We start from the raw sequence: 18,077 nt of genomic DNA, 5'->3' as shown, positions 1-18,077 counted from the left end.
AGGTATAGAAACAAAGGGAATAATTTAAAGAGAAATCACTTTATTTACAGCATATCTATTTATACATTTTCTTAGACTAATGGACATTATAATATTAAAGATATTAACATAATGTTAGTGAAAAAGGGACTGTTGTGCTTTGTTGACTATGAAAAATACACATAAAGCATGGAGGAACAAATATTTAAAACTCAGCATAAACTACAGGTGTTCAAATGTACTAGTTATAGAGATATTTAAATGAGAGGAAGGAATAAATACATCAACAAAATAGAACAAAGAGTTTCACAATACAAGATATAGGAACATTTAGTATAGGAAAATATGACATTTCAAATTTGTGTAAGAATACTGGATTGTTCTGGAGGAGGAAATGGCAAACCATTCCAGTATTCTTGCCTGGAAAACCTCATGTACAGAGGACCCTGGCAGACCACAGTCCACGGGGTTACAGAGTCAGACATGACTTAGTGACTAAACAACTGGATTGTTCAGTAAATGGTTGTAAGGCAATTGAGACATTCAGAAAAAATTAAGTTGTGCTTCTTCCCCACCTGTTACAAGAGACAAATCCCATTTCAATTCAGATGTTTTCTCAAATCTGAAGAATAAGATACTAGAAGAAAATAGTGAACATTTAGAATTCTTTCTAAGGATGGCAGAAATCCAGGTATTCAGATGAGAGAAAAAATTAAATTTAAAACTGCAAAGCAAAAATATTTGGGACAAAGAAAAATCTGCAACATAACCAAAAGTTTTAAATTGCTAATATAAAGGGTTACAACAAATTAAAAAGAAAACAAAAAATCTCCCTCCAAAAGGGCAAAAGGACTCTCCTCCAAATAGCACCCTTCACACGTCTTTCATTATTTATTTTGTGCCAAGTCTACAACATGCACTTTACGTCAGTCTTGTTTTATATTCTGTGATACAGTTGTGCAAAGAAAAGCAAATGTCCCCGCGCTCACTGGGCTCTTATGCTAGCAGAGAGACAACAACTAACAAAAGATGAAATACCAGACACACGCTACAGAGAAAAACAGAGCGTGGCAGGAGGACAGCAGAGGTCTCAGAGAACGGGGAGCTAGTTTAAGCAGTGGCCATGGGGATTCTTGCTGAGAGGATGACATGTCAGCAGTATGGAGGTGGGGGAGCTGGGCCAGGGCTCCGAGGTGCTCCAGACAGGAAACCAACGGAGGCGAGTGTGATGGGAGCTGAGAGGACAATGCACAGAAATGAGGAGATGAGGTCAGACAAATGGGAAAAGGATCCAGAGAGATAAATCATGGAGGATGGTGAGTCCCCTGCAGGAATTGTGTGTTTCACTGAGAGAGACACAAAATGTATATAGTGTATTTTGAGCAGGTAAGAGGTATGATTCACTTGACATTTAGGATGCTAATAAGGTGGCTGAGCTGAGAAGAGGGTGCAAGGGAGACAAGGAAAAGCAGAGACACCAGAGAAGCAATAGCAATAAAGTAAGCAAGAGATGATTAAGACCTACACCAGGGTGGTAGCCACTAATCTGAAGAGAAGTAGGAGGCTTCTGGATATATTATGAAAGCAAGCAGGCTTTCAGAGGGACTTGGATATGAAACATAAGACACAGAAAGAAAAAAGCAAGCATGTCTCCAAAATTGTGACCTGAGCAGTGGTAGTATGGATCAATCATTAACTAATATATGAAAGAGCAGGAAAGGAACAAGCTCGGGTAAAAGATAAGGGGCTCAATTTTGGACGCCTTCAGATGACTATTAAGAGATGTCAACAGGCAGCTGAATATTTCACATCTGCATCACAATGGGTATAAAACTTGGGGATATCATATTACATACAGTATTAGTATTTCAAGCCATGAATGCAGTTAGAGAATGAAAAATTTAAAACAAAATATGACTTGTGGTCTATGAGACTGGCAAACATGAAGAAAATACACATTATTTGGTGTTGACTAAAGGGTAAGACCAAGTAATCTCACATCTGGTAGACAGGAATGTAAATTTTATGAGTGTAGTGTGGCTCTATTTACAAAATGATAAATGTGTGTATACCTTTTGACAAATCAATTCCCTTTATAAATATATATATATGACAATTTTTGCACAACTTTTTTAAAAAGGAAAACTCATAAATGTCCATTGACAGACATAAACCTAGTTAACTAAATTCTAGTGACTGTTACATAAATACTTTTTCTTTGATATGGAAAAGCCTCCATAACATATTTTGAGTGCCAAAAGCACAATGCAAAGCATTATCTAATAGAATAATATTGATGGCACATACATACTCACAGAGAACAGGGTCTAGCAAGATGTTTTACAAAACACTTCTGAGGGTTTTCATAGTAAAGTGGACAGTGGTAATTGACAGAATTTTTGCTATCTTCTTCAGAGCTTTCTTTGATGTTCTAATTTTTCTACAATAAGTACATAATGCCAGTATAAAGAGAAGGAAACTTTCATTTTTAAAGCATCCACACTGGAAAGCAGGGTTGCTTTAATCTTCTAAAAATATGTTCCACGCCAACCCTTTCTTTCTCTTTCTCCAAATCAAGGACAAAACAACCTGTGGATATAATTTAGTTGCTTGATGATGAAAGAACTGGGGACAGCATGATGCCTTGGATCTATGTGAACCAAACCAGAGCCTCTACGGCTAGATACTGGTCTCAAGTCAACAGCATGTTTCAAGTAGTAAGCTGTCAGTGCAGAGCCTGGTGAATAAGCTCTGTTAAAAAGATCCCAGCACCCAACACCACCGAGCTGTGATGGCATAACTCATGAAAGTCTCAGCACTGTCTCACTTAAGTGAGGCCGTAGTGAATCACTATGCCTGTAAGTTGTTGATAGAAGACGTCTGTCTCCAAGAAACATTTACAATTACCAAATAAAATTATACCTTTTAAAAGGTGTCTTACCCTTCAATTTTTCATCTAACAGAGTGCCAAACTTTCCACCAACTTATTAATCACATTATCCTTGAGTTACAAAATATCCTCCTTTTAAATGCCAGGTCACTGAGAAACCACTATCTGATGATGTAACAAATGAACTACTCCATGAAGTAGTAAGATGAAATTCATCTTTTATGCCCCATGTCTGATTACTGTTGCAGATGTAGAAAGTACATAAGAAAATGTGTTGCACTATTTATAACACTTGATAAAATGTCTCAAAATGCTTCAGAAACTTTATAACATAATTTTATAAAGCAGTTGACAAATTACCACATTTCTAGCCACTCAAACCAAACATTAATTTCATGAGAGCAAATTAACATTTTTATCAGGCCCATTCATACCTTTCATTATAAGTGATATATACTGCTCCAGAATTAACAATGTTACTGGAAATGACGTTTCTTTCAGTCATGTGCAAAGCAAGAAAACTACGACAAATTTGGAGAAAACACCAAGAGATAAAATAAAACTGGAAAAATATTCCAGAGGTATATGTGTTAAAACTATTCTTTAAAAAATCTCATTACTGAAGTCTGCATATTGTAAGTATATTACTGTTCCACTGGGTCACATAACAAACCTAAGGCTACATAAAACCTATGTCATCTGGTCATTTATAAGGTCTGTGGATTAAATTTTTACTGTAAGACTTACAACTGGCTTCCTTAAAAGAACTCCTCCTCACAAAAATGAATAGAACCTAAAGAAATATCAAAAAAATCAGTTTCTTTAAGCTCAGTATAGGAAAAGGTAACTCATTTCACACAGAATAGAAGGACAGCCTCAAAGAGCCAAGCCCAGCCTTTTCATTGCTGGAAAGCCACAACTTATTATTACAAAGCCATAAGCCCAAGGCACCAACTACGGACGTGCCCACAGTCCATGGCACATCCTTCCCTCCGGACGGCAGGGGACTGGCGCCAGGAACCGAGAGGACACAAAAGTCTGAGGATACACAGGTCCCTTAGATAAAATGGCACAGTATTTGCATACAAACTATGCACATCCTCTCATACATTTAAAATCATCTCTAGATTGCTTGTGGGCTTCTCTGGTGCCTCAGCTCGTAAAGAAGCCACCTGTAATGCAGGAGACCTGGGTTCAGTCCCTGGATAAGGAAGATCCACTGAAGAAGGAAACGGCAACCTACTCCAGTATTCTTTTTTTTTTTTTTTCTAATTTTATTTTATTTTTAAACTTTACATAATTGTATTAGTTTTGCCAAATATCAAAATGAATCTGCCACAGGTATACATGTGTTCCCCATCCCGAACCCTCCTCCCTCCTCCCTCCCCATACCATCCCTCTGGGCCGTCCCAGTGCACCAGCCCCAAGCATCCAGCATCGTGCATCGAACCTGGACTGGCAACTCGTTTCCTACATGATATTTTACATGTTCCATTGCCATTCTCCCAAATCTTCCCACCCTCTCCCTCTCCCACAGAGTCCATAAGACTGTTCTATACATCAGTGTCTCTTTTGCTGTCTCGTACACCGGGTTATTGTTACCATCTTTCTAAATTCCATATATATGCGTTAGTATACTGTATTGGTGTTTTTCCTTCTGGCTTACTTCACTCTGTATAATAGGCTCCAGTTTCATCCACCTCATTAGAACTGATTCAAATGTATTCTTTTTAATGGCTGAGTAATACTCCATTGTGTATATGTACCACTGCTTTCTTATCCATTCATCTGCTGATGGACATCTAGGTTGCTTCCATGTCTTGGCTATTATAAACAGTGCTGCGATGAACATTGGGGTACACGTGTCTCTTTCCCTTCTGGTTTCCTCAGTGTGTATGCCCAGCAGTGGGGTTGCTGGATCATAAGGCAGTTCTGTTTCCAGTTTTTTAAGGAATCTCCACACTGTTCTCCATAGTGGCTGTACTAGTTTGCATTCCCACCAACAGTATAAAAGGGTTCCCTTTTCTCCACACCCTCTCCAGCATTTATTATTTGTAGACTTGGATCGCAGCCATTCTGACTGGTGTGAGATGGTACCTCATAGTGGTTTTGATTTGCATTTCTCTGATAATGAGTGATGTTGAGCATCTTTTCATGTGTTTGTTAGCCATCTGTATGTCTTCTTTGGAGAAATGTCTATTTAGTTCTTTGGCCCATTTTTTGATTGGGTCGTTTATTTTTCTGGAGTATTCTTGCCTGGAGAATCCCAAGGACGGAGAGGCCTGGCAAGCTACAGTCCACGGGGTCTCAAAAGTTGGACACAACTCAGAGACTAACCCACCACCACTAGATTATTTACAATACCTGATATCAATACAATGTAAATAGTTGCCAGTGCACAGCAAATTCAAGTTCTATTGTTTGGAAACTTTGGAATTTTTTTCCCAAAGTCTTTCCATTTGCAGTTCGATTCAATCCATCAAAGTGGAACCTGCAGACACAAAGGGCCAACTACCTACCCTGAACAAGGCAAAGGGAATTTGCGAAAAGAGGAAATAATCCCAGGCTTGCAGATGAAGTCTTTCTTGGAGAGTAGCAGTTTAAGGGTCCCACTCAAGGTACTTCCCCCCTACATATTTCTTAACCAAGGCTGCCTCTAGCAAACATGGTGTTGAACATGTGACTTTTCAGGCTTGCGGGTTTGACCCTCAATTTAAAAGTTCTGCCTCTATATGGCCACTACTTACTACAACTATGCTAGCACCATACAGAACAAGTTATTCTCTCTTCAAAATGAAGCTCTTTGAATATCTGGAGACAGCAACCACGTCCTTCAGAAACTGTCCAGCTAACAGACACCTTTAGCTTTACTCAGGAAGACACAGCTTTCAGATGCATCACAGTAACTGTGAATCAGAATTTTCTGCATTAAGTAGGTGTCCTCGTGTTTATAACTCATATGTAAGAAATCACAGCAGCTATACTGGCTTCTCTGGTGGACAACTTGTTTGCTAGGAAACGTGGCTAGGTAAATTGGTAATCACGCACTGAACTTTATGTGACATCCAAAGAGAAATGAGTACAGATTCCTAAAGCAGAAACAGACACATACACAACAATGGATCAACTCCAGTCCCATCTAAAAATTACCCTAAAATTTAACACCCGTCCTTCTACAGGAAATAGTTTTCTTATAGTACAAATTCCTAGAAAGTAACAGATAAAGAGAACATAGAATGACAACAGGATCCAAATATTTGGGATAGAAACTAAAACGCCTGTGTGTGTGCACGCGCATATGCACACATATATTTAAACCACTACCCAATTCTCTGTCAACATCACTAGAGGACATAGTCTCAACTGAAACCTTCATAAAAACTAAGCAAAGCTATTTTCAACATAACACAGATGCAAACTGAGTCAAAAGATTAAAGCTTGATTCTAAACTGATTATGGTTTCTAACTTTAAATATTCAATATGGGATATTAGGTTCAAAGCCTATTTTTTACTGAGAATACTGTACTTCAGCATATCTTAATTATAACATATAGTTCTCATTTGTACATTTCTCATTTTCATTGGTTCAGGTTTGTGGTATTTTCTAGTATAATACAAATTGCTATAGTAGAGAGAAGAGTATCTCTTTTGAAAAAATGTTAAAAATTTCCATTTAACTTACCTTCTAAATTTATACTACCTACTCACTAATATTTTTGCATTACTTAAAATTCATTACCTTGGGTATTGAGGGTTCACATAACTATACTGGCTGCCTTCATGCTAAATCTCCCTCCCCCGTGTCTATGAGTCACAGACTTTATTTTCAAAGTTTTCTCTTTTTTCCTCTCTGGGTGTAACCAACAATCACTAAGTCTAAGCTATGGCTGCTGCTGCTAAGTCGCTTCAGTCGTGTCCGACTCTGTGTGACCCCATAGACAGCAGCCCACTAGGCTCCTCTGTCCCTGGGATTCTCTAGGCAAGAACACTGGAGCAGGTTGCCATTTCCTTCTCCAATGCATGAAAGTGAAAAGTGAAAGTGAAGTCGCTCAGTTGTGCCCAACTCTTAGCGACCCCATGGACTGCAGCCTACCAGGCTCCTCCATCCATGGGATTTTCCAGCCAGGAGTACTGGAGTGGGGTGCCATTGCTATGGCTAACCTGAGCTTTTTTTTCAATCCTCTTTTACTTAATCTTCTAATAGATCCTTTGGGCTGGAAAACAAGTCAACCCAAGCTTGGCAGAATTTCAGGTAGAACAGAAATGGAAGGGATAAAGGAAGGATCTCAAGGTTGTATGAAATTAAATCTTTTAAAACATGAAAAAATAAGAAATATACTGGTAATGGAGAATTTAACAATAACAGAGGAAAATGAACTCTTTTTACTTCCTGCTTTTTCTACCCTGAACATTTCTGAACCAAATCATTTTCAAGAGCATGTCCATCAGCAGATGAATGGATAAGAAAGCAGTGGTACATATACACAATGAAGTATTACTCAGCCATTAAAAAGAATACATTTGAATCAATTCTAATGAGGTGGATGAAACTGGAGCCTATTATACAGAGTGAAGTAAGCCAGAAGGAAAAACACCAATACAGTATACTAACGCATATATATGGAATTTAGAAAGATGGTAACAATAACCCGGTGTACGAGACAGCAAAAGAGACACTGATGTATAGAACAGTCTTATGGACTCTGTGGGAGAGGGAGAGGGTGGGAAGATTTGGGAGAATGGCATTGAAACATGTAAAATATCATGTAAGAAACGAGTTGCCAGTCCAGGTTCGATGCACGATACTGGATGCTTGGGGCTAGTGCACTGGGACGACCCAGAGGGATGGTATGGGGAGGGAGGAGGGAGGAGGGTTCAGGATGGGGAACACATGTATACCTGTGGCAGATTCATTTTGATATTTGGCAAAACTAATGCAATTATGTAAAGTTTAAAAATAAAATAAAATTTAAAAAAAAAAGAAAAAAAAGCATATATATGAAGAATTTCTGTCATGAGGAGCTGTTTTTTAATATACGATGTTGATTTCCAGGAAGATAAAAAGGGAGTGGTGATAAGATGTCTGCTTATTAATATTAACTTTCCCATACACCATGTAAGAGAATTTTGAAAAAGGGAAACTACAAATCAGCCTTTGTTCAAAAGATATTAAAAAACATTATAAACTGCAACTATTAAAATACTCTGATATTGCAAGGGAATACAGATTAAATGGGACAGAATGGAGTGCAAAAATAGATTTATTTATATGAGAGGCATTCATCATGATAGCTCGGTTATGAAGCAATATTTCAAACATCAGACCTAAAAATAAAGTATTGATGGATTAAAATACCAATTAAAAAAGAAACAAAACTTTTAAACGCATTAGTGAATATTTGCATCATCTTGGAAAAGGAAAGAAGACATAAAATTCAGGAGCTATACTCAGAAGTCATAAACTCACAATCCATGTCATACTTGAATATATAAAAATGTAAAACTTCTTTATTCAAAAAATGCAAGCTGATAGATGGGGGAAAATATTACAAACAAAAACAGCAAAGTGCTAATATTAATCTTTATTGGGCTCCTAGAAATCAATGAAAAACAACCAAATAGGCCAGTAGAAAAAGGACAAAGAGTACCCACCAGCATTTCTCAGAAGAAATGGAAAACAAACATAAAAAGAATAGAATTACACCTGCTATTGCTAAAATGTGATGAAATATCACTTGTCAATTTTCAGACTGAAAAAAAGGCTGACAAAACAGACAATTGTGATGACACAGATAAAGGGCACTTTCACCACTGCTAAGTGAAAACAGAGCTTTTTCAGAAGACAGCTAGGCAGGAGTGATCAAAATTTAAAGTAAACTTGCTATATGACCTATCCACTCCATACCTAAGATCTACCTGCATAAATACTCTTGGCAAACTTACCAAGTTTTATGTAAAAGGATGTTCACTAAAGTATCAAATAGTGATGGTCATAAAAAATGAATAGCTTTATATGAATCTACCCGAAACACTCGCCAAGTCTAATGTTAAGGCAAAGAATAAGGTCTTGAATGATACCTGTGTCATAAAATCATTTACATTTAAATATACTTTTCTCCCAGATGGGCAGCAGTGTTTTTTCCAGTTCAGTTCAGTCTCTCCACTGTGTCCGACTCTTTGCAACCGCATGGACTGCAGCACGCCAGGCTTCCCTGTCCATCACTAACTCCCCAAGCTTACTGAAACTCATGTCTGTTGACTCAGTGATGCCATCCAACCATCTCATCTTCTGTCGACCCCTTCTTCTCCCAGCTTCAATCTTTCCCATCATCAGAGTCTTTTCAAATGAGTCAGCTCTTCACATCAGGTGGCCAAACTACTGGAGTTTCAGCTTCAGCATCAGTCCTTCCAATGAATATTCAGGACTGATTTCCTTTAGGATGGACTGGTTGCATCTCCTTGCAGTCCAAGGGTCCAAAAGTCTCAATAGTCTTTTCCAACACCACAGTTCAAAATCATCAATTCTTCAGTGCTCAGCTTTCTTTAGAGTCCAACTCTCACATCCATACATGACTACTGGAAAAAACATAGCTTTGACTAGACGAACCTTCATTGGCAAAGTAATGTCTCTGCTTTTTAATATGCTGTCTGGGTTGGTCATAGCTTTTCTTCCAAGGAGCAACCGTCTTTTAATTTCATGGCTGCAGTCACCATCTGCAGTGATTTTTAGTTCAGTTCAGTCGCTGAGTCGCATCCAACTCTTTGCGACCCCATGAACCACAGCACGCCAGGCCTCCCTGTGCATCACCAATTCCTGGAGCCCACCCAAACCCATGTCCATAGAGTTGGTGATGCCATCCAACCATCTCATCCTCTGTCATCCCCTTCTGCTCCTGCCCTCAATCTTCCCCAGCATCAGGGTCTTTTCCAATGAGTCAACTCTTCGCATCAGGTAGCCAAAGTATTGGAGTTTCAGCTTCAACATCAGTCCTTCCAGTGAACACCCAGGACTGATCTCCTTTAGGATGGACTGGTTGGATCTCCTTGCAGTCCAAGGGACTCTCAAGAGTCTTCTCCAACACCACAGTTCGAAAGCATCAATTCTTTGGCGCTCAGCTTTCTTTATAGTCCAACACTCACATCCATACATGACTACTGGAAAAACCATAGTCCTGACTAGACAGACCTTTGTTGGCAAAGGAATGTCTCTGCTTTTTAATATGCTGTCTAGGTTGGTCATAACCTTTCTTCCAAGGAGTAACTGTCTTTTAATTTCATGGATGCAATCACCATCTGCAGTGATTTTGGAGCCCAAGTAAAGTCAGCCACTGTTTCTACTGTTTCCCCATCTATTTGCCATGAAGTGATGGGACCGGATGCCCTGATCTTAGTTTTCTGAATGTTGAGCTTTAAGCCAACTTTTTCACTCTCCTCTTTCACTTTCATCAAGAGGCTCTTTAGTTCTTCTTCACTTTCTGCCGTAAGGGTGGTGTCATCTGAATATCTGAGGTTATTGATATTTCTCCCGGAAATCTTGATTCCAGATTGTGCTTCCTCCAGCCCAGCGTTTCTCATGATGTACTCTGCATATAAGTTAAATAAGCAAGGTGACAATATAAAGCCTTGACGTATTCCTTTTCCTATTTCGAACCAGTCTGTTGTTCCATGTCCAGTTCTAGCTGTTGCTTCCTGACCTGCAAACAGATTTCTCAGGAAGCAGGTAAGGTGGTGTAGTATTCCCATCTCTTTAAGAATTTTCCAGTTTTTTTTTTTCTAAGCTCCACCCAAAAGAACAACCTCTTACACAGAAACACCAGCGTGCAGAGTGGAAGTTCCTGGCCATTCACTATGGTGAAGGAGGTGCTCTGAAGTTATTACTGCATTTGAAAACTTCCCATCCAACCTCACACTCCAGGCTGTCTTCTCCTATTCCCTTTCTCATTTCAATGGTCACCTTTCCCAGTTTCTTCCCTACCTTGCCAACTCAGTCACCTAACCACCTCTAACTTACACCTTTCCATTTCTAATATGCCCTACTCCAATCCATGACAGTGACTTAAAGCATGTCAAAGGCCTTATGCTGAGGATAAACACTGAATTTTACTCAAGACTAGAAAATATTCTCCAGGTACTAGGATCACCAGCCTTTAAATATAGAAGCAGATGCATAATAATGAACAAATAGTTTGTACAAGGGTATGGTCTTTACCATACTTGGGGAAAGCCAGGGCCATCAGCTGAGCCTGCTCAGTCCCTTCCAGGCCCTCACTGACATGCAGTGGGCAGGATTCTCACCTAAACTGCACACCTGACCACCCATGCATTCATGCATGCCCTCTGGGGGTTATTTTCATACAATGTCTGCTACAAATGATAATAAGCAAGACAAAATTAATTTTTAAAACAGAATATTTCCCTTTGTGGTTTTAAGAAGGCTACTGGTGTGCACTCAATCAAGCAGGTCAAGTGAGGTGAACTCAGAACCCTGGGCTCGGCTAGGCTGGTAAAGAGCAGACAGCAAAGGCGATATTCCACATAGGTTGAGCTCTGGAGGTGAGGAGGCGGCCTGAAGCTTTCAGGCACAGGCAAGAATCAGAGGCTAGAGGTTTGGGAGGCAAGGCCTTGTGCCTACAGGAGCCAGGGGGAAGAAAGCTCTGAAGAACAAGTGATGCTTTTGTTCTGGCAAGCACCAAGGTACAGGCTTTAGCTGATGGTTCTTCAGTTAATATTTGGGGGTTGGGGGAGTGGAGGAAGTAGAAGCAAGTTGGGAGGGAGGTTCCTCTGTTAAAGCTCCTCAGAGGATAAAGGTTCATCACTGATTTGGCAGTAAGTGAGCTACATTTCAAATATGTAACTCAGAGCCTTTCAGAAAAGGGTTCAGAAAATTAAAACAGTGCAGTTATCTTCAAATGAAAGGTCTGAAGAGTTCTTAGATATCTTGGGCTGATAAACTCAGTGCAGAAGGAATACAACAGTAATTTTTCAGTGTATCACTGATCTCTAGTATGCTCATAAAGTCAAGAAAGAGAGTGCTCAGAATGGCAAAATTGATGCAACACATATTACAAATATAGATTTAGAGAAATCACTTCTCATATTACAACTACTATAACTAAGAACATTAAATCTTATTTGGGATAATCTTTTCATAAACCTTTATTCATTCAGAGAGTGTCTGCCACATTCAAAGCACAATAAGGTCAGTAGGTGCTGTGTGTCAAGCATCTGTCTTCAAAGCTTACTGTCTAGTTATAGGACATACGGTGTTTTCATTGGAAACTATACAATGTTATCTCAATATCCATCTAAGAAAAACAACTTAAATATGGTAAGCAATTTGCCATTAGCTAAACAAGCTTCAGAGAAACATCTCTATCTGTTGTTTCCCTCTTTCAGATTCAGTTCCTACATGTCCCTTAGTCTAAGCATCTCATCACTGTAAACATGCTTTCTAGATCACAAAAACAGGTGATTCTGGATATATACTATCTTAAGTGAGCCACCAGCTACTTCACCTACAGCTCACTTGAAGAAGAGAAATTTGATGCCAAGTTTAAGGAAAAAGTGGTTGTGATGGAATAACTGAACAACTGTCTTTCAATCTACAACCTGGCACCTTCCTTAACTGTCAAACATTTTTTTATTATGTAAAATGTATGCTACATATTATGGTTTTAGAATCGAATCCATGATTTCTTTATGGAGAGACTTGTCCTATTTTTTTTAAGGTTTAATAAAATATCACCTGAGCAAAGTCTGACTTGCAGAGTTTTTCAAACTGTTTGATTATGACCCAAAATATAATTTTTATATCAAAAAGATATACATATATACAGCTACTCACACACTCACGTATTATTTCATTAAATGACTCTTATTCTCATATTTTCTATTCTATTTTTGTGGCTATTGATGACCCAGTAAATTATTTCAAGACCCACAAAGCAGTCATGGCCCAGAACTGGGAAATCACTGGATGAGATATTAATATAAAAGATGCCCAATGGAATTATTTTCAGAGAGGTCTGTGACCAGAATCCTTCATAGGCCTCTAGTGTTCATCCCTGGAAGGTTATGTAAAATGTCAGGAACAAAGGTCTTTTATTTGAATAGACGCAGCTCTGCCCCCCAAAGAGCTTGTTTATGAACTTAGTCAGGACAAAACCTCTCTGTACTCATTTCCATCATCAAGCAAGTAGTACCAGTTCCAGGATCAAGATGGTTCAGGCCACCCAGACACGCCACCCACCACAGGAGGAGGAGAGCACTGTCCACTCCTCTCAGTCTGGCTTTGCATTAACTTTGATAGGGACAAATGGAGGTTGAAGAATAACTAGTTTCTGTTTCCTGTGGTTCTAAGACATCTGTCCAATAGTGATTTCAAAAGTTACAGAATATAGTTGGGTCCAGATAAACAATCTTAATTTTAGGTAGACCCTACAAAATTCATTTAACCTTGTAATAAGGTTAAGTGATTGTCACAGAGGATTAGGGAAAAGAAAAACTAATTCTGACCTACTGAGCTTATATAACTGGCAAAAAGACGTATCCATCTCTTTGCGACTCTATGGACTTGTAGCCTGCCAGGCTCCTCTGTCCTTGGGATTCTCCAGGCAAGAATACTGGAGAGGATTGTGATTCCCTTCTCCAGGGAATCTTCCCAATCCAGGGATCAAACCCAGGTCTCCTGCTCTATAGGCAGATTCTCTGCCATCTGAGCCACCAGGGAAGTCCAAGATGACGGAACAAGTAACTAAGATTTAGAAATAGAAATCACTCCTTCAGAACTTCCCTGATGGTCTAGTGGTTAAGAGTCTGCTTTCCAATGTCGGAACATGGGTTCAATCCCTGGTTGCAAAACTAATGACACAGGGCAATTAAACCCTTGCCACAACTAGAGAGAAAGCAGGGCACTAGAACAAAAGAGTCCACCTGCCACAACTAAGACAAGATGCAGCCAGAAGTAAACAAACAAACGCGCATCTTTTAAAAGATGACTGCTAATCTGACAAAAAATAAAACCTATCTTAAAACGGAAAAAGAAGTCTCTCAGTGCTCAACATTCCCCATCACTTATCACCCCTTATAAAACAATCACTCCTTTGAAACTGCATGCCATACTGTCATAATCATAATGAAATATTCCCTTTTCATGCAAATCTATATGTAAAAGAATCAACTAAATAAATCAAATAGCTATAATAAAAATGCACAAGTTACATAATCAAAACCTCAAAGAATAATTCATTTAAAATAACCAACTTTGGTCATGTTACATGATGAAGACTGTTCTTTTAATGACCTTTTTTTCTGCTTTCCTTGCATATTTTTACTTTTTATTTTTGTAACTGGCCATTAGTGAATAATGATGGAAGAAAAGGTTGATTTGTTTCTTTCACCATAACTTTTGATAAATATTTTAGACATTTTCACGTAACCATACCAAATACATGCTAGGATCATAACACGGTGAGAAGCACACTGTCCACATACCAAATACATGCTAGGATCATAACACAGTGAGAAGCACACTGTCCACACACCAAATACATGCTAGGATCATAACACGGTGAAAAGCACACTGTCCACACACCAAATACATGCTAGGATCATAACACGGTGAGAAGCACACTGTCCACACACCAAATACATGCTAGGATCATAACACGGTGAGAAGCACACTGTCCACACACCAAATACATGCTAGGATCATAACACGGTGAGAAGCACACTGTCCAGACACCAAATACATGCTAGGATCATAACACGGTGAGAAGCACACTGTCCACACACCAAATACATGCTAGGATCATAACACGGTGAGAAGCACACTGTCCACACACCAAATACATGCTAGGATCATAACACGGTGAGAAGCACACTGTCCACAGCAGAAGGACCGAATGTGCTTTCCACTTTGGAAATTACAGGCATCGTTGTTTCTATCCTTCCCAAGACATCATTACTACTTTCATATGATTTATGGCTAAAAGTATGAGAGATGGTACAAAGATCCTGTGCCAAATTCCCATATGGCATATAATACAAGCCAAACTATGAAAAACTTGTAAATGCGGGGAGATCAGATTCATCAAAGAAAGGAACAAGAGGGTTCCAGAAAACTGAGCAGGAAACTAGCCAGATAATTTTTAATAGGCATGTAATTCCAAAGGAGCAGTAATGAATGTGGTCCTGCCTCTGAACATACAACGCTTGAGTTAAACATAAGGGCAGTCAGCAAGAAATTAGGCAGAGATGATTTGGTACACTATCAATCAACCCTATTTATTCTTTCATTAATCTGCCTTTTTTTTCTTTTTAGACTGAAGCTGAAATTGATATTATAACTTCTTAAATGATTTAAAAACAGATAAAATTATATGTTTGGAAAGCCCCAATAAATACTAAAATAACTAAATTACATGGGATATTGCAAATAAAAAGGTAAGAAGCTCTTTGAATACATATATGTATGTTGTTTAATACCATCATGAAATATGTCAACCAAAATTAATAAGCAAGTGTTTACACATCACAAATTTAAACACACATTTCTAAGATGTTGACTGTCTTTGCACAAATTTCCTGAGTTCAATTCAAACATTATTTACTATCTACAGAAAATAGATTAGATAAAACTAACATTCTGAAACAAGAACTAGAGTAACGGTAAAGTGTAGGAAATGCAAACAAAATCAATAGAGGAAATAAGAGATTATAACTTGAGGGTTTTACTACAAAGGAAGGAAGCTAGAGAGATCCTGCTGAGAAGCTAGAGATGTCATGCTGAGTTGATATGGCTCAAGCAGAAAATAAGAGAACATAAAGCTGGAAAAGGAAGCCGGGGTCATGGTGCAGAGAACCCCGAGTGACAGGGAAAAGAAGACAGACTGTACGTAAGTGCTGGAAATCTACTTATAATATTAAGAGTACAAGAGTGATAGAGCTGTGATTTGAACAATTTATCTAGTTGTCTGAATAAGTAAGAAGTGATTAAATATCAAGAAGCTGAATGAAATGGCTATTAAAGTGATGAAAATGAGACATGACCAGGACGTGAAAATGGTAAAGCAATGATTATGAAGATGGTCAGACAATGGAGAGGGCAGAATCTTTAAGAATTAGCTACTAATTCTAAAAAAGGGTTAAAATTAAATAAAGAGATAGGGATAAATACAGGCTTTTGTCATTAACAGAAATTAACAGACGCTTCCAAAAGTGAAGTTATCTGTGTGTGTGTTGGTCACTCAGTCATGTCAGATTCTTTGCAACCCTATGGAATACAGCCCACTTAGGCTCCTCTTTCCATGGAATTCTCCAGGCAAGAATACTGGAGTGGGCTGTCAGTTCCTTCCTGCCATTTCCTTCTCCAGGGGAATCTTCCCAACCCAGGGATTGAACCCAGGTCTCCTGCATTCAAGGCAGATTCTTAACTACTGAACCACCAGGGAAACCATTATCTGGAGCATGCTAAATTCATTAGGTCAAAAAGATGCCCAGTTATATATCAAACAAGTAGTGACAAGTGCGAGCCTAAAGCATGAGATTAACAAAATAAATCATTTGGAATTCATAAGTACAGAGTTTGCAGCATAATTCATGGATGTACTTGACATAGAGGACTCAGAATAAGCCTACAGCCAAAGCATCCAGGATAATCCTTTGGGAACTCAGAGACCAAAGAAGCGTTCAGAGAAATTGGCAGAAGACCTAGCAAAGTTGCTAAAATGCCACCACAGACAAAGAGGATTTCCAAATGGTAATATGAACAAGAGTGTCAAACTTTAAAGAAAGAAGAAGAGAAGATTTTGCAATTATTACAATGCTGGAAAACACTGGATAACACGTTGCTTGTTAGGAGAATCGTTTCAGAAGAGAATTTAGACAGATACAAAGCCACAGTGGGGATGGCCTGAGTGGTTAGAAAGCAGAAGCAAGATATTCTCCAATTATTTCATATGTACAGCCTCAGATATGCCTCAGACAGTCAAAACTTCTTTAAAAGATAAACAACTGACAACTGTATCGGGCAACCAGCAAACACATTTATAACATTAACAAGCTTTTACCTTCTTGTGATTCTTGTAAACATTTCTGTGAGCAAACCCCTTTCCACAGAGCTTGCACTTGTAAGGTTTATCTTCACTGTGTATCACTTTGTGGGCACCCACTTGGTCAAGCCTCTTGAAAGATTTATTACAAATCTCACAATTATAGGGTCGTTTTTCTGTAAAAAAAAAAAAAAATGAGTGGAGACAATCTCATATCTATACAGGTAAAGGATAAAAAGGGAAACAGCCTTCCTTGCCTTATTAATTCTTATAGACAAGTCAACAAAAATATCATTCAAACAACTGGAAAAAAGTCTGTTACCCAATCCGTTAGATATATGAGCCAACTCAAAACTCACGGAACATGAGCTTGCTCTTTTACTGACATATTCTGCCAACTAAATGTATAAAGTAGCTTAGGTATAAAGATGAAGTTTTAATTCAAGGAAGAATTTCTACTTCCAGATGAAAACCCTGCTGATTGGTATGAGCTGAGGTCAGGGTCACAACTCCGAACGTGAAGGGCGAGTGGTCTGACAGAGATGGAGGTGAAGGACAGACCTGCCTCCTGCACGGCCAAGGGTCCCATGAGGCCAAGCTTCCAACCTCAGCAGGAATTACACACTTAGGTTGCTGTGTAAAACCCGTATGTATACAATATCCATGTAATGTTGACAACTAGATTTTTCAAGCAAAGCATATCTGAAGGCCACCGGTTTTTGATCTTCTATTTTCATTTGCCAAAAATATCTGTATCTGTTTCCAGATAAAGTGGCCATTCAAATACATCCTGACTTCAGTGGCCTCAAAGTACAGACATTCTAAACTTCAGAGACTTCGTTAAACAAAAGTTACTTTCAGAGCTGGATGTTTTTAAGTCTGTATAACAGACTTATCATTCAAACATGCTTAAAATGAAATTACAGCTTTGAAAACTTAAGATTCTCAAAATGTATTTGTTAATTTCTCATTAACATTTACTAGTACCTCGGTTACAACATGAATGTACCTAGAAATGTTGGGACTCTAATTATTGAATCCCTGCTAAATGTCAGACACTCTGCTGGGTACATAGGTACGTAGATGACCTCATTTAACCTTCACAGCAATTCTGAAAGGTAGGATATCTTTACACAGATGAAGAACATGGAAACTA

At 38.6% G+C, this 18,077-nt stretch overlaps 1 protein-coding gene across 9 annotated transcripts in view; it reads right to left on the bottom strand.

Annotated features, from left to right (window-relative positions):
- PRDM5 (PR/SET domain 5) overlaps nt 1-18,077 on the bottom strand; it is a 255,853-nt gene that overhangs the window by 107,900 nt on the left and 129,876 nt on the right. For all 9 annotated transcript variants that reach the window (XR_011567054.1, XR_011567055.1, XM_070791013.1 and 6 more), the window contains one exon: nt 16,940-17,097. Coding sequence is in view for 7 of the 9 variants with exons in the window: in XM_070791013.1 (XP_070647114.1) it covers nt 16,940-17,097 (158 nt within the window). In the remaining 2 variants the exon portion in view is untranslated. The remainder of the gene's footprint in view (nt 1-16,939; nt 17,098-18,077) is intronic.

The sequence above is a fragment of the Bos indicus genome, chromosome 6, assembly GCF_029378745.1.
Source record: "Bos indicus isolate NIAB-ARS_2022 breed Sahiwal x Tharparkar chromosome 6, NIAB-ARS_B.indTharparkar_mat_pri_1.0, whole genome shotgun sequence".
Lineage (NCBI taxonomy): Eukaryota > Metazoa > Chordata > Mammalia > Artiodactyla > Bovidae > Bos > Bos indicus.
Note: the sequence above shows the minus strand (reverse complement) of the source record. Positions and strands in the feature narration are given on the sequence as shown.